Source organism: Gossypium arboreum, chromosome 4 (genome assembly GCF_025698485.1).
Source record: "Gossypium arboreum isolate Shixiya-1 chromosome 4, ASM2569848v2, whole genome shotgun sequence".
In the NCBI taxonomy this organism is placed as follows: Eukaryota; Viridiplantae; Streptophyta; class Magnoliopsida; order Malvales; family Malvaceae; genus Gossypium; species Gossypium arboreum.
Genome location: NC_069073.1, coordinates 14,190,542 through 14,213,220, shown reverse-complemented (window position 1 = coordinate 14,213,220; position 22,679 = coordinate 14,190,542). Strand labels below are relative to the sequence as shown.

Sequence of the window (22,679 nt, the reverse complement as noted above, 5' to 3'; positions counted from 1 at the left end):
TAAAATGATTTATAATTAAGTTCTAGCTTTTCGCCTATTAATTGTAAACTCATTTAGTCACAAATTCATTCCACCATAGTATCGTGACTAAGGTCTCCCCAACGACATACCATTATGAAAGTAACTTAATCAATGTTCGTCCAATGACCTTATCATAAGTATGTTACCCTCATAGGGTATCCTTAATCCCTTTAAGATAATCCATTCTCCCAATATGATCCTATTTTATCTCATGGTAACCATTACATCTTCTTTCATGAAAAGTCAATTACTATCAAATGGTAATCAAGTCATTCATTACAGAAACAATTACAGAAACAAACGAGTCGTTGCCATGTTTACTTTTCATCAACCATGTAATTCCAAGATATCATTTACCCATTCTTGAGTTATGAATTCCACTGTTGTGAATGATGCTACATACTGCAAAAGTCATATACCTGACGCACTAGCTTTCGGTTCCTTTTCTAGTTGAACTCAGGTTTTTTCTTACATTCAAATATACGAGTTATACATATACAGTCTGTCATCCAATCAGGATTAAGGTATGTCATACTTTGAATGTCACAAATGAATAAATCCATAAATAGATTTGGGATCTATTCTTCTTGGGTCCAATCCAATGTACTGTCAGTCTAGTCAGTTACATTTATATCTCTATGTTTTATTAGTCATTTGCTTCGATGCCCAAGACCAAATATCTCCCCAATTAGACTTGATAAACAACATATTAATCTTTCAATTGGTTTGCTTATTTCCAATTAGACTAAGGAAATGTTTAGGTTCATCTATTAATATAAGCTGTCTTTCCGTATTACGATCCGATCACGTGATACCACTTAGTATTGTTTAAACATTAGGTAACCAGTGGGTCAATATTTGCTTCTATTTTTCTTTACATACAAAAACTACATGAAGACAATTATACAAAGTATATTAATGTAATTCATAAATTATTTTATTAACCAATCTACTAAAAAAAATTACAAGTTTACAAACGAATATACTACACTTAGGGCACTAGATCTAACAATATTTCCTTCATGTTGATTTTGCAAAATAATCCATGCTTCTTTTGATGACTTATAATTGGAGATCATCTTAAATTGTACCTTGTTAACTCTATTAAATATAACATTTAAAGCTTGTGAGTTTCCATGAGTAGCCTTAATTTCTTTAGTAAAGTATTTGCTTTTATCTTTGGGATGTCTAATGCCATCAACAATAGCCATAATAGGTTGGACCCACCTTTCTTCAATAGTTTCTCAAGCAACTTCATTACTAGACATGATGAATGCCTTCATACGAGCCTTCCAATATGCACAATTTTCTGAACCAAGTAGCAACAAGAGTCAAGCAATCAAACTACCTTCCTTCATGGATTCCACAGTAACAAACTAAACATAGGATCACCTTCAAATAACTCTTAAAATCTTCTTTGATACCACTTGAAAACACACACGTCAGTTTGTTGCAAGTTTAATCAGTCTGTTCAATGTCGTGTTCAGTCACAGTATTGATCAGCCAATGAAAGAGAGATGAAAAACAAAAAAGTAAAGGGAGATTTTGCACGTAGTTGTTTGCTAATGTGGTTTGGAAACATTCCTACTCTACGGAGCGTCGCTTAGTGAATGATTCTTATTCAACAATCTTCTGGATCACATATTAGTTCTAGCCTAATCTACCCTTATACAAAGAAGTAATTGCAGCCCCAACATCGACCCTAATTATTACAAATTACTCACCCCCAAAACCTTACTTACATCAAATATAAACTCCGTAATAAAAGTCTAACAGAATAGTGCAAAAATACCAAGTAAAAGATAAACAAATAAACACCCAAAAGCACTCCAAAAGGCTCCATCAAATTGCGGAATAACAACCTATTTATAGGTTTCACAGGCAACAAAGATAAGCTCAAATAAATCGAGATTGAATTGACTTCTTGTTGGCCACATATACTGGAAAATATTATTAATGAAATCCCAAGTTAAATAGAAGAAACTTCCTTGAAAGTAGCTAGAAAACATGTCTTTGAGATTGAGAAAGATTCTCACCATAAACCCAAGTTGAACTCAATCTCTTCAACATACTCAAACTCTTCATAAATACTACTTTAATTTCAGTTTTGAATTCTAGAATGAGAACGTCCAAAAAGCTCATTTGCTTATTAAAACAACATCAATTAAGACCCTTGTAAAAAAAACTAACATATAAATATGTGCAAGCTGTCTTGCGTTTTAACTGACCAATTTTTTAACTGATCAGGTAACTGAACAAACATTGCTAAACAACCCTGACTCTAACATGAATAAAGAATTAACTTTTTTTGTTTTCAAACAAGATATCTTTTCAATGGTAGTGTTGTGATTAGACCTATTCATGGGCTGGGCCACTTGACCCGCTAGAAAAGTGGGAGGGTTTGGGTAAAAATATAGGCTAGAAAAATGGGCTAGGGTAAAAAAAAATAAGGGTCGTTTAGAAAATCAGTAGGGCTTCGGGTAAGGCTTTTTTTACCTGAGCCCGACCCAGATATGCAAAAAAAAAAATCTGTTGTTTTCTTTTATTTTTTTTTCTATTTTCTTGTTTTTTTTTTCATTATTTTGCTACCATTTCACTATTATGTTGTTATTGTTTGGATATTATATAACTCTTGCTTTATTGTTAATTTTGTTACTATTTTAGAGACATTTGGTTGTTAAGTTACACATATCTTAGTGTTATTGAAGTATACATATTTTTTAAAAAATTTATTTTTAATCTATTGGGAAACATTTATTTTAATGTTTTTAGTATTTTTGAAATATTGTATTTTTAAAAAAATTATATAAAAATAGTAATATAAAAAGTAATATGGTCGGGCCGAATTGGGCCAGGGTTTTAGTATTTTTATCTAAGTCGAGCTTTGAAAAAATTTTAAGCCCATTTTTCAGACCAGGCCTAAGCCTAAAATTTTGACCAAATTCGATTCAGTCCATAGACACCTCTACTTGTTGTGATCAAATTAACAAAATGTTGCATTATTTGAAGGTAGTTTAATGAGGTAGGTCGTTTAACTTCGCTAATGAGCTACTAGTGATGAGTGAGCGAAGGCCTTGAGGCTTTGTGTACCGAAGGTTTTTTTTGCGAGGTCTAAACCAATTAATTGGGGAAGAGAAAACGAGAAATAATTTCATTATTGGTCCTAGTTCTTTACTGAAACATCTTTGTTAGCGTTGTGGGCTGTCGTTTGTTAGAGTCGTGCATAACTTCATTTGTTTGTTGCCTACTGTGTCCGCTTCAGGTTTTGGGTTGTGCCACTTATTGGCTATCTTGGGCTTTTAACAATTTTGCTAAGTGGTATGGTAAATGTCCATACAACCTTTTTTTTTTTTTTTTAATCTCAAGATGTATACTCCTACCAAAATAAGTTTTCACCACTTTCCTTTAATATATATATATAAAGAATAAAATCTAAATAAATAAATAAATAAATAAAACAAAACGTTTTGAAATGCATTAGATTCTCTTCGATTTTCTTCCACTTTGGAAAAAGTGATGAAAAATTAATGGTGTCTCATGATTGTCTTCTTATCATTAGGGAAAAAGTGAAACATGTGGTGTCTAAAAATTAGACTTTAAAATGAACATTAGGTGAATGATGTCTCATGATTGTCTTTCTTCTCATTAGGGACTTTTGTATATTTATGTTTTGTTAATATATATTTCAAGTTAAAATATGTCTATAGTCCCTATACTTTTTAAAATTAAGAATTTAGTCCCTATAGTTGTATTTCTAAGAATTTAATATCTTTATTTTTAGATTTTAAAATTTAAGTTTAATTGTTAATGCTGTTAATATTTTTGTTAATTAATTCTTGTTAATTACAACATCTTTTTTTTAATTACATGACTATTGAGTGAGTAGTTTTTATTTCAAAATATTACAATAACAAATTTAGCAAAAAAAAAACAAGTGTTAATAATTTGACTTGAATTTTAAAATTTAAAAATTAAAAGAACTAAATTCTTGAAAATACAAGTACAAGTACAAGTACAAGTACAAGGACTAATTCTTAATTTTTGAAAGGTAAAGGACTATAAGCACATTTTAACCAATGTTTTATTATGTTAAATATTTTATTTTTATAAAATTTGACATTTTAATAATATGTTTATATAATTGTATTATTTTGATGATATATTATATATTAAATATTAAATATTTTGGTGTCGTGCTGTGTATAAAAGAATTTATTCTCCAATGATGGTGACAAATAGAAAATGGGTGATGGACAAATATATTGTATTATTGAATTGTACCTTTTACGAATGTTGTCTCACATTTTGAGATTTTGTTGGGTTCAGACGAGTCGGGTAATTTATGAAATAGTAAAAATTGTGTTATAATTAAATCAAACAATACCTAGAATATTTTTATTTAAATCATTCTAAAGTTGGGATGAAGGTGGAGAACACCTATTGTATGGAAAATATTATATAATTTAAAAGTGTTTTCATGTTTAAATTTCAATGAATCGGATGCCCTACATGAAGTGATGGTTTCACACTTTATACTTCAACAATCAAATTGAATAAATCAATTTTTTTTATATTTTTTATATAATATTAGGAGTGAAGATGAATAATACAGTTCGAATCTCTATCAAATGGATTTTTGATAAAAGTTTTAATTATAATTCTATACAAGTTATGACTATACTTTTTTTTCTTTATATTATTGCGCTATTAATTCAAATTTTAAGTCATCAATAATAGTGTGATTGGACATATCCATATTACAAGTTTAGACAGATTATTATCAGTTTTGTTGGAACTTTATTTGCTTCTCTTATTTCAATTCTTGTTCGAACAACAGATAGAACGACAATTTTGGTGGAGTGAAAATTTTTAAGTTAGTATGTTTGATTTTATTTTAATTACATGAGTTGTGTTTTAATCTTGTTACACAACAAATGAGGAAGTAAATTTGTTCTACAATCTAGATTAATTATTCTCGTCCATTTGACTAATTTGAATGAGAAGAGAGAAGTTTAAAATGTTGAAAATGCTTATCTTTATCTTATCTCTTGAGAGAGTTTTAAAGCTACTAGAAGACTTGCTTATGAAGGTTGTTATGTGATAAATACTCAAGATAATTAATGAGATAATTTTAGCTCTTAAATTGGAGTTTAAAGCTTGTCAAACTCTGCTGGATGGACTCTTATATCAGCCTATAAATAGGCTGCTTGTAGCATCACTTGGGTAGAGCTTTTGGAGTGTCTTTGATCAACTTCTTATGCTTTGTTTTGTTATTTCATGTGGCACTCTTTTTAGGTTTTTCTTGGAGAGTTTTATTGATTGTATTGTGAAGTATTTTTGGGCTGAGTGATTTGTAACAATTAAGGTCGGTGTTGGGGTTACAATTACTTCTTTGTGTAAGGGTAGATTAAGATTAAGTTAATAGGTGATTCGGACGATTATTGAATAAAATCATTCATTAACTGAGGCTCCTGTAACACCTATCGCTTGACCCAATCATCGGGTCTGAGTTACAGAATGCTGCATTTGTTTTCAAAGCAAACACAGTCAAATACATCGTAAATAATCATTTACAAATGCAATTAAGTGCCAAACACGTTCAGATCATGTTAAACAATTAATTTCGAGTCTTAATCGAGCTTACAAAAGCTCATTTGTTTATTTGAGCATGAAATAGGACCAAATTGCAAAGTTTAAAAAGTTCAAGACTGACATTGTAATGTCATCTCTTCTACGTCGTGACGTCGCCAAAATAGTATGTCATGTCGTGACCTAAGGCCACTCGATATCGTGATGTGACTCACTGTTGACCAACGTTGCGACGAGGTAGATTTGTCGTCAGGACGTGAACTCTATTTTTGGTAAAAATGAACCATTTTGGTACCTATTTCAATTGCTCCAAACAATTAATCAAAAACATGCATAAAGCATTAACCTTATTTTAATCAAAACATGCCTAAATTATACCAAACAAGCTCAATAGTCATATTCAACTTTACATCAAAGCATTCATTACTTTAACATCAAGAAATCTTAAGCATTTCAATATCATTACGACATACCTACTAAATCATTCAATTACCAATCTTACTTATGTCAAATCATCTTGGAACATGTCATTCCTTTCATTCTAACCACTTATGAACACATATACATATATATGACATATAAACATTAAGCATAACCATCGACTATCAAAATTAAACTACATTTCACAAGCATACTTCAACTTACTAATGTTCAAGTAGATTTTTATTTCATTCACCAATCAAACAAGCTACCATTTCTACCTCATTTCATACAATTCCATATGCCATTCATATATATATATATATATATATATCCAATACCATATGCAATCCAAAATACCAACTCAACATGATAAATAATAGTTAAAAACGAACTTGCCACAAGTTGTAAACATTCACAAACCAAGATACACCCAATCACTTATATACATGCCACAATCCTAGATTCAAAATAACCAAAATGCAACCAATTCGATGATAGGATAGTGCGAGCTTCGAAATTATCCGACTTAACGTGTTATGCAGGGTGACAATCTACAAGGAAAAAGAAAAATAACTAGGTAATAATATAGAATGCTAAGTAAATTCATAGGAACTAAGCAAAACCTACCTTATCTTTTATCTAAATATAAGCTACCATAACTTGGCATAGTTTGGCTAGACATGGCAATTCAAAACAACAACAAGGTGAGCTTTAACTTATAATAAATAACACATAATATCTCAATTATATAATAAACCAATTCATGTCAAAGTCAATATTTCAGTATCATGCTCATGCTCAATTCAACATTTATCCATTTGAACTTCAAGCTCATATCACTTCATTTCAATCTTTCATTTTCACATTAACCGTTTAGCCTGATAAACTCTAGTAAATGGGCTTAGATAGATAGGTAACTACACACCATACTAGTTACTCGTCTGAGCTAAATATATTAGTATCAGGTTACCTTTTTGAGCTAAAACTTTACTCACAAATACATGTCAAGTTACTCATTTGAGCTAAACCTTTAAAGCGGCATCAAGTTACTCGTTCAGAGCTAAACCTGTGTCACATGTATTTGCTTTGGATCTTGGTAACATCTGTAATCATTCCTATACAAGTATGGACAAAACCCTATGACATTAAATTTACCTATTTCAATTAGTCGAGACAGCATAACCTGTAATACTCACACCATCAAATTCACCATATTATGAAATCATGATTTAATATATAAACAATTTCTCAGCCTGGAGAATATCAATAAATCAACTTTGGATACATGAAAGAGAAATACTCATTCGAGTCCATATTAGGATATTAATTGATACCCGATGCTGCTCACACAAGCTTCAGAGAGTCCGCAACACATGCAGGATCTCAAGCCATTGGTATGTCACACATCACCAATACATAGTATTTGATATAAATGTACATTGGCTAAAAGCCTGTTAGGCTCAAGGCTTGATACATATACAATGGATTAAAGCTTGCTATAAAACCACCGACCTCATGCTTGCTTCTTCCTAATGACATGTCATTTGTATTTCGACTATTTACTAAGTTCACGCGGGTCTATTATACTTACAATACATCACAATTTCAATTGTAACTTTCCATCAGGTTAACCTTCAATAGCTAAACCAATAACAATTATTGTCACTCAATTAAATAGGCGATAAGAAACTTATCGTAAACATAAATAACATAATATAAACTTACCTATGTAGTGGCTACCAGTATTTGACGACAACTATCCAACAACCTTTCCTTTCCCACGATCATCGACCGATCTACTCGTTTCTTGATCTAGATATAATAATTCAATTCAATTAACCCAATTTAATATCTTAAAACACTTTAAATCATGTAATTAACTCTTTAATAATATTTTATACATTTACCCCAAACTTTTACCTTTTATACTATTTAGTCCTTATAACCAAAACTTTAAATTTATCACTATTAAACCAATTCCAGGCTTAACCGAATTTTCTAGGGTCTCTATACAGTCCATATTTATTTTATTTTTCCCAAGAATTTCATGCCAACTTTCCTATTTTAACAAATGAGTCCTTAAACTTAAAACTAGCAAAAAAAATACATCTTAAACTAATCCAAACTCAACAACAAGCTTAATACTAAACCCCTTAACATAAAAAACATTCAATATCAACAATGGCAAACCTTTAAATATTGGAAAGTTTCACAATTTAGTCCTTAGATTAACTAAATTAAGCTATAAAAATCTTAAAAACATAAAAATATGAAAAATCGGGTTGAAAAACACTCACATGCAATAAAACTAAGCTCGATTGAATGCTTGCCTATTCTTTAATAGAGGTTTCAGTTCACTTAAAGCCAAAAATGATGAAGATAATGACTTTCTTTTACTTAATTTTATGTTTTATTCATTAATTACCATTTTGCCCTTTAATAAATAACTCAAATTTCAATAAAAATAACCTTAAACCGTCCATTGTTACTAATTAGGGTCAAATTGCCATTTAAGGCCCTCAGTTCAGGATTTTATGGTCATTTAACACAATTAACTAGTAACATTAAACTTTTGCAACTTTTATGTTTTAGTATTTTTACCTAATTAAAATGATCAAATGATAAAATTAACGTACCAAATTTTTATATGACATTACCACGACTATACAGATACTAATTAAAAAATAAAATAACATACTAATGGAAGTTGTGGTCCCTGACCACTGTTTCCGATGCCATTGAAAACAAGCTGTTACAATAGTTTGTTGGATTTATTCTCTAAGCTTCATGGCATAGATATATGTGGAATTACTTTATGCGAAATTCTGTTGAATAGTTCACATATATGAATCTGCATCTATATGTAAATATTCGTCTATGGATCTGTATGTATGAGTTTGCATCCATGAAATTTTTGTATGAATCTGTATGTATGATAGTGTACTAGATTTATCTTTATAGTTCAAGCTATGTCAGTCAGTTGATCTTATATTCATGTTTCAAGTTTAAGAGATCAAAGAGATTATCTTTCACAAGAGTCAGTATGGACTATTATCTAAGCAAGAGATCGTATGGGCTTATTCATATGTTCAAGCTACGAGAGTTTGTATGAATTAATTATATCAAGTCAAAGCCACAGGGATCTTTTTCCAAGTAAGAGTCTACCAAGCACTATCTTTAAATCGAAAGTCTGTAATGACTACTCGCCAAACAAGAGTCTGGCAGTGACTATCATTTAAGAATGAATTCACAAGTAAGAACCCTCATATATGAATCTGTGATTACAAATTTTTCATGTAAAGGTTTGCAAGTATGGTCTGCGAGTATGTATTTGCCAAGCTCGAGTTCGCGTATATAAGACCTTATGTGTAAATTTGCTTGTAAAAATGTTCCAAGTGTGAATACCTATGCGTGAGTTTTCTAGAGTTAATTTGTCGTTCACTAGTCCAAAATGATAAAGATTGCTAAGGTAATTCATATATGTTCTGCTGGAAAAAAAAGGTAATAACCATCTTATATGAAATAAGTGAAAATGGATAAGCGAAATCATTCCACATTGTAGCCTATAACAATAATGATAGAAATGGAGGATTAAGGCAATGCAGAAAGTGTATAAATTTTCAAGTTGAGCCAATACAAGAGAGGACAAGAATATGCCAAGAAGTTGTACGATCTATACTTGTGCAAGTGTTGTCAAACAAAAGATTAGACCCATGAAGTTCTAACTTATAAATTCAAAAATGGTATGTTATATTAGTAACTCACTAAGTTCATTTGAACTTACTTAGTCTTGTTTATGTTTTCCAGGTATGATGGTTTATATAAGGAGTTGAAGAGGGATCAAGCCAAAATTCATTCAAGCTTAGGCGAACTTGTGTTCGTATTTATAATATGCATATAATAGGACGACTTAAAGGCTGAACCTCATGGTCTGAATTTTTGTAACTACGTATGAGCCTAGTATATTACATTCTATGATGTGTAATTGTTTAAATATAGTAAAGCCATTATTGTTAATCTTTTCATAAGTTTGCATGTTAATAACTTAAACTAAGAATTTGTAACTGTAGCGTTTCAGTTTGGCAGATTAGCTAGTCACATATGATATAGTTGTTGCTGATAATATTCGGATTAAGTTAAGTATGATTATAAAATACTTAGTTGGCTGCCTTAGTCATGTTAGTCGTACAATTTAGTTGTAATTGTTCAAGTTAGTCATGTAAGTACGATTTGACATATTGTAACCAAACCCATCGATCTGGTCGAGTAAAGGGTGTTACATATATAGTTCATCATTCACTCAAGATTAATGTATGTCACACTTTGGACGTCACAAGTGAATAAATTCATAAGCGGATTTATGATTTATTCTTCTCAGGTCCAGTCCAATGTACTATCAGTCCAGTCAGTCACATCTATGTCTTTATCTTTTGGGAGTCGTCCGCTCTGATGCCTAAGACAATGCATCTCCCTAATTTGAAGTTGATAGATGATATATTAGTCTTTCGATTGATTTGATCATTTCTGATTAAACTAAGGACATGTTTTGGTTTGTCTACTCATAAAATTTGTCTTTCCGTATTACGATTTAACCACATAATACCGCTTAGTATTAGTTTAAATGTTAGAGAACTAGTAAACCAATATTTGCTTCTATTTTGCTTTGCATGTAAAAACCATTTTAGGAAATTATAAAAAAAAAAGTACATTAATGTAATCCATGAATTATTTTACTAACCAATCTGTTTAAAAAATACAAGTTTACAAACAAATATACTTAAATTAGGGCATCAAATCCAATAAGAAGTACTCTAGTGTGGGGTGGTGATGGAAGTTGATACCATTCTATGATTGTAAAATCATAAACCATTTATTTTCTTGTTCCATACTCTACACCTCTCACATAACACCTTATATAGACATGCCAAAATGACAAACCCCTAATTGTATGTGTCAACCATTTTGAAATCATATAACAATGGAAGATACATTGTATGAACTAAATTGCTAAAAATTTTTAGCATTATCTTACCTCTGATCAATCGAAGAATGTCAACTCTAACATGATGTTCAATATCTTTAAGTGTTGGATTCGTTAAGAGATGCTTAAACAGACTTTTCTACCATATCGACTTAATTCGAAGCTAAAAAAATCAGACTTAAAGTTGACACTTATTTTCAATGCTCGAAAAAAGACTCCCTTAGATTGTACTTAGAAATTTCAATTATCGGGCTCCCATCCTTTGGAAGGACTATTAGTAACACTACATCTTTTAGTGTTATTGTAGTTTCATTACATGGGAGATGAAACATATGGGTTTCGAGTCTCCATCACTCAACCAGAGAGAAAATGAATGTTAGAACGAAAGTAACATTCTCAATTTAGCTAGCATGATCGAAATCGGTGTCAGTTAAATGACCAATGATTTTGTTTCCAAATGTATCTATTCCCATATTATTATGATATTGAGCAACTAAAGAATCCTCCATTGTTGATGCATTCTGAGCAGCATATCCTTCTTTTGATCTCAATAAGGGGGCAGCCATTATGGTATGATTAGGAATTTCGATTTAGAAAATCTTATGTATGTATGTATGTATGTATGTATGTATGTAAAAGATAAATGTTTTGGGTTTTTTATGAAAAACTAACAAGTTGGATAGGCTATTTATAGTTTTTAGTGTTAGGGTTCGATTAAGAGTTTTAAAAGGATCTTGACACTTATGAATGGTGATGTCAATTTAAATTCTTGTTTTTCTCTTTATATAATCATATATACAAATTACGATTTAAAAAATTTATGAATACCTCAACCGCTTTGAATGTTGAGTTCTGTTTAAATATTATCCATACCAATTACAAAATTAAATTAGATACTTTTAATCATTCCATAATTATTGACTTGATTTCAATAGGATCGAAAAACTTGATAACACATTACAAATTACAGAATTCGACATTCATGAGTATAAATCAACTCTAAAGATTTTGAGAAATAACTTTAGAAAAACTTATTTTGGGTTTTAATTATTTTTTACAATATTGAAATGAAAAAATCTCCGGTAATGCTTAATTTCAACACTCATGTCATTAGAAAGTGTGTGTTTTGTATCTAATATAGACTAGAAATGCAATGATGCTAAAATTTTATTTTGGCAGTTTCATTTTGAATTTGTTTTAAATAATTTAGAAAAGTTTGATAAATATTTGCTATGCCCATGTCCACACTAGTTAAAAAGATCAATATGGTCCAAAAGAAGGTACTATTTATACCAATTCTTACAAAGAAGAAAATATGATTGTGGATTGTGGACCCGGAGCTAAAGAAAGATCATGGCAATGTTCATTATTGTACTAAACATGATATCTTATATGGAAGATACTTTTCTCTCTTTCAGTGATGGAATAAATATTTGACCCCAAAAAATTGAAAAAAAAAAGAGGGATCGAATAAAGATACTTTTTAGAGGCAATGATTTAGAAGCTTTTAGAGAAGGTAGTATATATCGTTACTTTAGTCCCAAATGCCAACCCAAATTAAATAAACCTGACATTAAAGTACTAAACATGATATCTTATAAAGAAATGTTAAATACAGTAAAAATGCATATTATATTCTCAGGAGTATTTAGGAAGAAAAAACATGGTTAAAATGACAGCCACGAATTTTAATATATTAAAAAAAATAAAGAAAAAACATGAAATCTTGGTCCCACTGCCATAAATTTGGTGGTGTTAACAAAGCTCAACTGCTGCTTTAAATTTGCCAGTTACTAGCCATCTTCAACTGGCCTTTCATTCCAGTGCTACCTACTTCCTCTCAACTCTCAAACCCAGAAAGCTCAAAGGAAAAAAAGATGGCTTTGGAGATCTGTGTCAAGGCTGCTGTTGGTGCCCCTAATGTTCTTGGAGACTGTATGCTCACTCTCTCTCTCTTTTCACCTTTTCATTGTCAAATACATCATTCTTGGGGTGATTCTATTTATGGGTTGGAGTTACTTTTTGCATTTTCTTAATGGTTTCTTGTTCCAGGTCCATTCTCCCAGAGAGCTCTTCTTACTTTGGAGGAAAAGAAGATTTCCTACAAAATGCACCTTATCAATATCAGTGACAAACCTCAATGGTATTTTGTGTTAGATACTAAAAGATGTAAACTTTTTTATGTTAAAATGTGAAAGTTGATCTCTTGTTTTGGTGTTTATGGGTTATTCCAAGTGTTTAAGCAAATGGGCTGGTGTAAATTTATGATTTTGATTGCACAAGTGTTATAGATTTGACATCTTTTAGTGATGATGGGTTATTCCAAGTGTCTAAGTAAATGGGTTAGTTGAAAGTTTTTAAGCAAACGGTTCTGAAAAGTGTGAAATGTTTTTGGCTAGGTTTTTGGAGATAAGTCCAGAAGGGAAAGTACCAGTGGTGAAGTTTGATGACAAATGGGTGGCTGATTCTGATGTAATTGTTGGAATCCTTGAAGAAAAATACCCTCAGCCTTGTCTCAAAACCCCTCCTCAATTTGCCTCTGTGTAAGCTCTCGCTTGCCTTCTTTTAACTCTTTTTTACTCTCAAATCAATTGTTATATGTTATCTCGAACTCAGGTTGGATAGCAAACCAAAACAATGCTTTAGGTTAAAAAAAGATTTTACCACCAAGTCAAATAAACATTTTGTTATGTGTATGACTTAATATTAAAATTACTTCTTTTAGATATTTTGATCAAATCAGTTCAAAGAAACCTAAAGTTTGATGGGTTGGGTTTTTAACCTTATAAACTTCTCAATTGAAACTGCAGTGGATCAAACATATTTGGAACTTTTGTCACATTTTTGAAGAGCAAAGATGCTAATGATGGATCTGAGCAGGCTTTGCTTAATGAACTCAAGGCATTGGATGAACATCTTAAGGCACATGTAAGTGATTATAAATTTGGGGTTTTACTTGGCTTCGGAATTTGGTATATGTTTGATATGAATATTTTCAATTTTTTTTTTATATATTTGGAGGATCACACCTCATTTCTCATGTCAGACAATGAAGAGCCGGAGTAACATGCAAGATTATCTTTTATGTCTGTTAGTTGGACTCGGAGCTGAGTATGTGTCGAACACGATAAAATTTTCATATATGTGGAGATCATATTCCCATACTCATTTTGAAATACATGTCAAAACATGAGTACCGGAGTGAAAAAAAATATAGTTTTTTTTACAATGCTTCAAGCATACCCTAATTTATTGGGGGTATATAACAGGGCCCATTCATTGCTGGGGAAAAGATAAGTGCAGTTGATTTAGCTTTGGGACCAAAACTTTACCATCTTGAGGTTGCTCTGGGCCATTTCAAGAAATGGACTGTTCCGGAAAGCTTGACTAATGTCCGCAATTACATGAAGGTATTCAACTACTATAATCACCGTTTTTGGCAATTTATTCTCCTTTCTTTTATTGGGGTATATTACAAGAAAGTCGAAGCTAATTCTGTATGACTGTATCTTATACGTTGAAGTCGATATTCACTCGTGAATCGTTCGTGAAAACGCGGGCTGCTAAGGAATACGTGATCGCCGGGTGGGCACCTAAGGTGAATGCATGAACAAACTGGAAACAATGAGGTGTTTGAAGCGTATGAGTTATGTAATAAAATGTGAGGGATGGTGATGTAATAAAATGTTTGAATGTATGAGTGTCAATGCTACTAAGTTGGTAAGTATTTAGAGTCCAAAATCTGAATCCTGTTCTAACAGCATGCACCAAGCAATCCATCCCCAAGCCTTGATACAAGAATTTAAGCCATTAACGATCCATCTATACAGGTTTGGTAATTTTGGACAAACAATTAAAAGAAGACATATTATGAAAAGAAATAACCATAGAAATTTGATACGAATGCACAAATGCACAAATGCATTAATATTATATATGACATGAATTATGAATTAAAATGTAATTTAAAAATAGAGAAAATAAAAAAAATAATTGGGTTGGTTCTGAACCAACAAAGTAGGTCTGCTCATCAACATTATACATAACATAATTATGTGATAAAAAAAATAAAAGAAGGAAGAAATTTTATATAAATAATAAATGAGTTTTTGATTGAATGATAAAGTATAAATTTTAGAACTCATAAAGGTTTGAGTTCAAATCTTATTGTGTATATATATTTTTTATAAAAGATATAAAACAACAAAATGACACATGTTTACTATATAAAGAAAGGGATTTTCATCGTTACCTAATTGGGTTGATGTTATGATTCAACCGGATACAAACATAGTCAAATGTTTAATATATATAATATTATAATATTAGATTATGACTTGATGTGGGTGAAAAATAAAATTATGTAACAAATATATTTGTAAAAAGTTAATAAAATAATAAATGTAGAGTTGTAAATGAATCGAGCTTGAAAGAATAGACTTATGTTCATGTTTGTTTGTTTGTTTTTAAGCTTGCCGTGTTCGTTAAGAATTTCAAAATCTTTGTTTGTATTCGTTTATTTAAAATTATGTGTGTTCTTTTTTATTTGTTTAAATTAAATGAAGTGTTCATGAACACCAAAAGAAATTATTTATGAACAATGTTCATGAATAATAAACAAACAAATAATAAATAAACATATATAATTTTTAGATAAAATAGTCAAATATAAATATTAATAATTATATTATAAATAAAAAGCACACAAACTATAATAATTTTATTAATATATATTAATGGAACAATAAACGAGCTTTAAATGATTTATTAAACGAGTTCCAAAAAAATATAAAGTGTAATGACCCGGTTTTAAGTGGTGTCAGAAAATGCGATTTTGAGACCCCGTTTTCGTAAACCGAACTCATAAATATTTAATAAAAATATTTACAGAGTTATTATACAGGTGAATTGAATTTTGGATAAATAATTTAGCCGACATTGTGATTAATTAAGGACTAAAGCCTAAATTGTAAAAACCAATTGGTATAAATTTTAATTAGTAAAAGGATTAAGGACTTAAATTTACAATTAACCAAAGTGTAATACCTTGAAATTTTTTACAGTAAGATATTATCTTTGATATAGTAAAATAAGGAAATAAAGTGACAAAAAGGGAAATTTTGAGTTATGTCAATATTGAGAAGTATATTATGATATATTAATTCAAGAAAGGACTAAATTGTAAAAGTGAGAAAAGTTTTGTTGCACAAGAGTAAATATTCATAATTTGAGGGGTTAAAGTGTAAATATGAAAAGTTGAAGGACCAATAGTGTAAATAATTTAAGAGTGGTATGATCTAGAAACTAAGGAAAATGGATGAATTAGGACCAAATTGAATAGATGAAGAACTATGAGGACTAAATTACAATTTTACCAAATTAAATGATGACTCAAGGATGGAATTTTAAAAGAAAATGAAGGGCAAAATGGTCAATTGGAAGAGAGAAATCTAGAAAGTAATAATGATGCTAGAGATATTTTGATATTTTATAATTATTTAATTAGATAAATATTATTTTATTAATACTTTAATAAGATATTTTATTATTATTTTATTAGTATATAAAGAAAGAAAGATGAGAAATTCTCATCCATATTTTCCCATGCACTAACGTGAGAGAAAGAGAGGAAGAAAGAAAGTTTTGCTTTCTTTACAATTTGGTCCTTTACCAAAATTCACCATTTTCACCCAAAAATCAAATGAATTTCTATAGCTACCAAGAGATAAAATGTTAAGGAGAGCATGGGGAGTTAGAATATCAAGTTGGATTCAAGAAATAGAAGCTGGAGGAGAGAAAATCAAGTTAAAGATTAGTATCAATAGAACAAGGTAAGTATATCAAGATTTCAATATGTTTTTAAGTTTGTTATTATTGACAAAGCATGGAAATAATGTTATAGTAGAGTTTTCTTACATAAGGTCCTATGTTTTTGATATGTTAGTGAAGAGAAAATAAGAGAAAGTGATGAGAAATGGTGTAGAAAAAGAAAATAAGGGTGTTATAATATGGTAATTAATAGCTTGCACAAAAACAGTTTGGACGGCAGCAGTAGACTAACTTTGAAAAATCACCATAAATTGTAGAAATCGAATTAGAAGATGAAAAAAATATGTAATTAAAGCTTATTGAGTATAGTTTCTCATAGAAGAAATAATGTAAGCAGTGGATTTGTAAATTTTGAGATATAATTAATTTTGTGAGACAAGGTCAGAATGAATTCGGGTTCCCCTGTTCTGACGTTGAAAAATCATAAAAAATTGAATAAAAATAATTAGGGGATTAAATTTATATTTATAAAATCCTGAATGAGTCTATTTTTAATATAAACAAACAAGAACATCATTTGAATCCTGTATGAGGAGATAATTAATTTTTGGTGAAGAGGGGTCAGAACTGTCAGACAGCAGAACAGGGGTAACTTTAAAGAATAAACTGTACTTATTGGCTAAACCAAAAATTCTGAAATTTTTATGGTAAGAATATATATAAGTCTAGATTCAGGGAAAATTATCGGATATTAATTTTGAGTTCTATAGATCCAGATATAAATAATTTAGTGACTATGATGCAGATAGACAGCTTGAATATTCATAAAAGTAAATAATAAAAATTATGGATAATGTTACTTACAAGTGTGTTATCTACATAAAGGATGTGGAATGGAGAGGAGGAAGAGGAAAAACATGTATGAATATTCATCTAGCATGGCTAATTTGCATATTTTAGGCTCAGGGACTAAATTGAATAAAAGTAAAACTTTATGGGCAATTTTGTAAACATGTCAGAAATGACCAAATTGCATGAAATGGATTATTTTATTATTTAAATTACAAAATTGAATGAAATTATTAATTTAGTTCAAGATCGGGGGAAAACATGTTTTAGGGATTAAATTGAAAAGTGTTGAAATTATGAAAAATTCTGATATTTTATAGAATTCATGGATTGTTATCAATATATATGAGAATAATAGCTGGAAATAAGGATTAAATTGCAAGAATTTTATTTTCCTGACCCTAAGGATGAAATCGTCATTAATTAAAAGTTTAGGGGCAAAATGATAATTTTTCCTAGAGCATTAATTAAATGCATTAGAATATGAAATGAATGAAAATGATGATCAAATTTATTTATAAAGATCCGGACGACTCAAATATGAGACTTGATCGTGGAAAAGAAAAGATATCAGATTAATGAAATTATAAACACAAACAAGTAATGAGGTAAGTTCGTGTAACTTGAATTATATTCTTAAGTGCTTGAGATTGTATGTTATTTATGTGAATATGATTTGAATGTTCATTGTATGAAAATTGATGAAACATTGATAAATTTGATAAAAGGAGAAGAAATCCCGGTTGAATGAAAGGAAAATTCGATGGATCTCTGAAAAGGAATTGACGGTAAAAAGGATCTAGCCCGGACGGGTGATCCTATCCTGATATAGCCTTCCCAAAGAATATGTGTAAAACGGATTTAGCCCGGACGGGTAATCCGAATTAAGGTCTGAATTTAGCTTTGGATGGTAATTGAGATCCAAGCTCATTAGAGTAATTGTCGTTGGGATTTAGCTTTGACTGTAATCCCGACAATACTCTATGAGTTTATATTACTGAGGATTTAGCTTTGGACCGGTAATCCCATTGTAAGGATGAGGTTCAAGGAGTGTGCTCTCGATATGAAATGTGTAAGACCATGGTTGGAAGATACCATGGCAACCTGTGTGTAAGACCATGGTTGAAAGATACCATGGTAACCTGTGTGTAAGACCATGGTTGAAAGATACCATGGCAACCTGATATGAGATGTGTAAGACCATGGTTGAAAGATACCATTGCAACATGACATGAAAAGAATAAGACCATGGTTGAAAGATACCATGGCAACATGACAGAAAATGAGTAAGACCATAGTTGAAAGACATTATGGCATCACGTCAAAGATAAATAAGACCGTGGATGGGAGACGCTATAACATCTGTTGAACAATTGATATTCAGGTAAAATGTATCAGATGACGAATGGTTATATGAAATGGTTGTGTGAAATGTTTACAAGAACTATTCATATGGAAATATATGTACAAAAGCGTTGTATGAAATAATTATGAAAATGGATAAGCGAAATAAGTATAAGTACATGGAATATAATTTATGTTAAGTTTGATATAAGCTATTACCGAATAAATATACATAAAATATATGGAAATGATGAAGCATAAAATATTGATATAATGAAATGAATGATATATGCTTGTGAAGAAAGCGGTAAGAGCATGATATGTTTCATGACATGTACATATATGATTATCTTTGATATGTTGATACAAGGAAATTATGAAATTGAGACTATTATTAAACTCAAGTGTGACATGTCGAGAAAATAGATATATCAATGTTGAATTTATATGAGATATGTGCAAGTATACTAACAATGTTGTTGTTTGATGCTTATACAAGTGCCAAACTGTTGATTGAATGGTAATATATTTATTTTATATGATGCATTGAATCGGTAAGTATTTTAATTTTTTTAAGTGATCTGCAAATGGTAGTAATGCTCTGAAACCCTGTTTTGGCAGTGGATACGGGTTAGGGGTGTTACATAAAGGATTAAAATAAAAAATATATATGTCTATTTTAACTTATGTTGGTGGACGGTAACATGTTTTTAAATATTATTAATGTTAAAATTTTAATTGAATTAAAAAAAAAGTATAAAATGTGTTTATAACAAAAACAAAACAATGGATGGAAAGAGAGTATTGTCTTCCTGATCCTTCCTTCGAAATTGCAATAAAAAGAAGTCATGAAATCGGCCTAAGGTTTCAAACTTTTGACGACAAATTGGTTAGTTCAATTTATTTATTTTTTTTGTAATTTTATATTTTTGAGATTATGGGAGCTTAATCTAGCTAGATCATATATCAATTTGTGAAACTGTTAAAGTTTCAAGAAGTTTTCATTGTTGATTTAATAGATTTTAAGCTTAGATGTGAAAAAGGGCTAAATTGTAAAGTTAAATTGATAATTTTGCAAATTAGAGACTAAAGCGAATGAAATGTAATATTAATAGTAGAAGTAAGAAATAGAATGTCACTAATGGGTAATAGTGAAATCATATTTCAATTTGGAACTTTAAATTGAAAGTTAGGTTAATCTTGGTTTTAGGGACTAAATTAAATAAATTGTAAAATATGTGTGACTTTATAATTGATATTGATTTGAGTTGGAATTTAATATTATGTATTGTCGGATTATTATACGTAGCTAAAGACAGTGTGGGAACGTCGAGAGAGAAAGGAAAGACGAGAACTGACGACGAGTAACTCATGTGTTCAATTTGTATTTCTATTATTCGAATCATCTTAATTGTTGCAAATGTATTCTATTTTTGCATGTCATGATACTGAGTTGAGTTGAAAATAGTTAATTGAATTGAATTGATACTATATTGATTGATTATCGAGATAAAGGACTAAATTGAATAAAATTGAAAATACTGTAACTTGATGAAAATGTGAAATTGGCTTGAAATTGGGTTAGATAATGTTATGTTATATATAGATTAGTGAATTGGTTGATAGATTAAGAATGATGAAATGTAAACTGGGCTATATTATGAATTGGATAATCAGTTACCCTGTTATTTGTCCAGGAAAAGTCGAATATAGTTGGCATGTTATTGGATAGTTTGAGTATGGGTTATTTCAACTATATGTTGATGAGTGTTAGACACATTTTTCTTTCCAATGTTTCGACAAGTGTTGGGCATAATTATTATTTCGGTTAAATCGATGAGTAATGGGTACAATTTATTTATTTCGGACATTTCAATGAGGCACTAGATGTCAAATCGATATGTTAGTTGAATTTGTATATCCATTTGAGTCCAAATCAAGTTAACAGGGAAATAAAAATACACATATATGTTACAAATAGGTTGAATGATGATTGGGATTGATTATATGCTAATAAGTTAGATTGCAGACATTTATATACAACGTTAAATATCGAGGTATGCAATAGATTAGGCAAAATGGTTAATGAGTTTAGAAGCCAATTAGGTAAGATTTGGAATACATCATTTAACTTGATAATGAAAGGTTGCATAATTATTTGTTACAAGTTAGATCTATATGAAATTCATTAAGCATTGTAATAATAGTATGGAATATACATGTAAGATGAATAGAATGAACTAATTATATAATACACTGTATTGACTAATGGTATTAATATAGACATTGCATCCAATTGATTATTTCATGTGTTATTTTATTTGAATTATAAAAATACCACTAAGTTTATTGCTGAACGTACGATTTTGTCCGTGCGTAGGTTAGGTATAAGGCATGTACCTAATTGGAGTCAAACTAGTATAAAAACCTATGTAAATACACTTGGTGTCTAATGGTTAATGTATTATCAATTTTGCTTATGCATATATATATGTATATATTGCAGTGGAACTAATAGTAGGTTGAAATGGTATGGATGATGCAATTATATATGAAATTTGGTAAACTAGGTAATGGTAGGAATGAGTTAGATGAAATGCATTAGGTAAAGTTTGATGATTTTAATTGTTTATAGATATGGATAGGTTTTGAATGAATTGCTTTGGTTATTGGTTTAGAAAAGAATAGGGCATTAACCTAGTGTGTTTTAAGTTTTGGAGGCATGGTGCTGATTTGTTGTTTGTAATAGCTGAATATATATATACATATATATATATATACATATATAATATAGATGAGAGTGTATATGATTGTACTTTGACAATTTGCAAGTTTTGAAAGTGTACATTTTTGCCAAGATCAAGGACCTAGTAGTTTGTCTTTGGTATCGCCATATTGTACCCTTGATATCGCGATATCAGTCTTGATCTATTTTTTTTTTTACACCTTACAGTTTGTTCCTCAGGTTGGAAAACCTGGCTACTGGCTTCAAAATCGCGATACCCATCTGATGAAATTTGAAGTTGGGCTATTGTCTTTGGTATTGCAATACCCAGCCTAGGATATCATGATAACCAATTGTTATAATTTGAAAATTTTGCAGTTTAGTCCTAGCTCGACCCCGTAATAGTACTGAACTTCCGTTAACTTATGTAAGACCCAAAAATTATTATTTTTTATTATATTTTAAGTTCGCTTAACACTGGATTACATGTATGATTGCTTGTTTGTTAACTAAAAGATTGTAGTTGTTAACTGATTGGGTCGAGTATAGGGTGTTACAGCGAGCTTGTTCTTAAACATAAATAAACTAAACAAGCTTTGTTCGTGTTCGGTTTGTTTGATAAACGAGCCTCAAAATCTTGTTCATGTTTGTTTATTTAGCTTAATAGACAAACATAAAAGAACAAAAATCGAACTGTTCATCGAACGCTTTGTTCATTTACCACCCTAAATAAATGAGGCTTTAGTTAAATGGTAAAATATAAATGTGAAAAATTAAAGAAGTATGGGTTCAAATTCTATTATGTGGGTATATTTTTCAATTATTCTATATAAAATATATAAAATAATAAAAATACCCTCAAAATAATATAATTTACTTCGTAAAATTAGGATATTTTGGTCATTTATCAAGTTGGTACCCAGATGTAACACATCTCAATTAAGGACTTTATAACAAGTATAAATATAAATATTAAAG

At 30.1% G+C, this 22,679-nt stretch overlaps 1 protein-coding gene across 1 annotated transcript; it reads left to right on the top strand.

Annotated features, from left to right (window-relative positions):
* The first annotated feature begins 12,771 nt into the window (after positions 1-12,771).
* Positions 12,772-14,755, top strand: LOC108458125 (glutathione S-transferase DHAR2-like). The gene is made up of 6 exons (XM_017757396.2): positions 12,772-12,949; positions 13,067-13,157; positions 13,414-13,557; positions 13,825-13,942; positions 14,284-14,424; positions 14,538-14,755. The coding sequence occupies exons 1-6, from the start codon at positions 12,892-12,894 to the stop codon at positions 14,622-14,624; spliced, it is 639 nt and encodes a 212-aa protein (XP_017612885.1). The 5' UTR covers positions 12,772-12,891; the 3' UTR covers positions 14,625-14,755.
* Positions 14,756-22,679: the final 7,924 nt, after the last annotated feature.

Coding starts and splice junctions, on each gene's coding strand:
- LOC108458125 (XM_017757396.2), top strand. CDS start 12,892: ATGGCTTTGGAGATCTGTGTCAAGGCTGCTGTTGGTGCCCCTAATGTT. Junction 13,558..13,824: donor CCTCCTCAATTTGCCTCTGT/GTAAGCTCTCGC, acceptor TTGAAACTGCAG/TGGATCAAACATATTTGGAA. Junction 14,425..14,537: donor ATGTCCGCAATTACATGAAG/GTATTCAACTAC, acceptor TATACGTTGAAG/TCGATATTCACTCGTGAATC.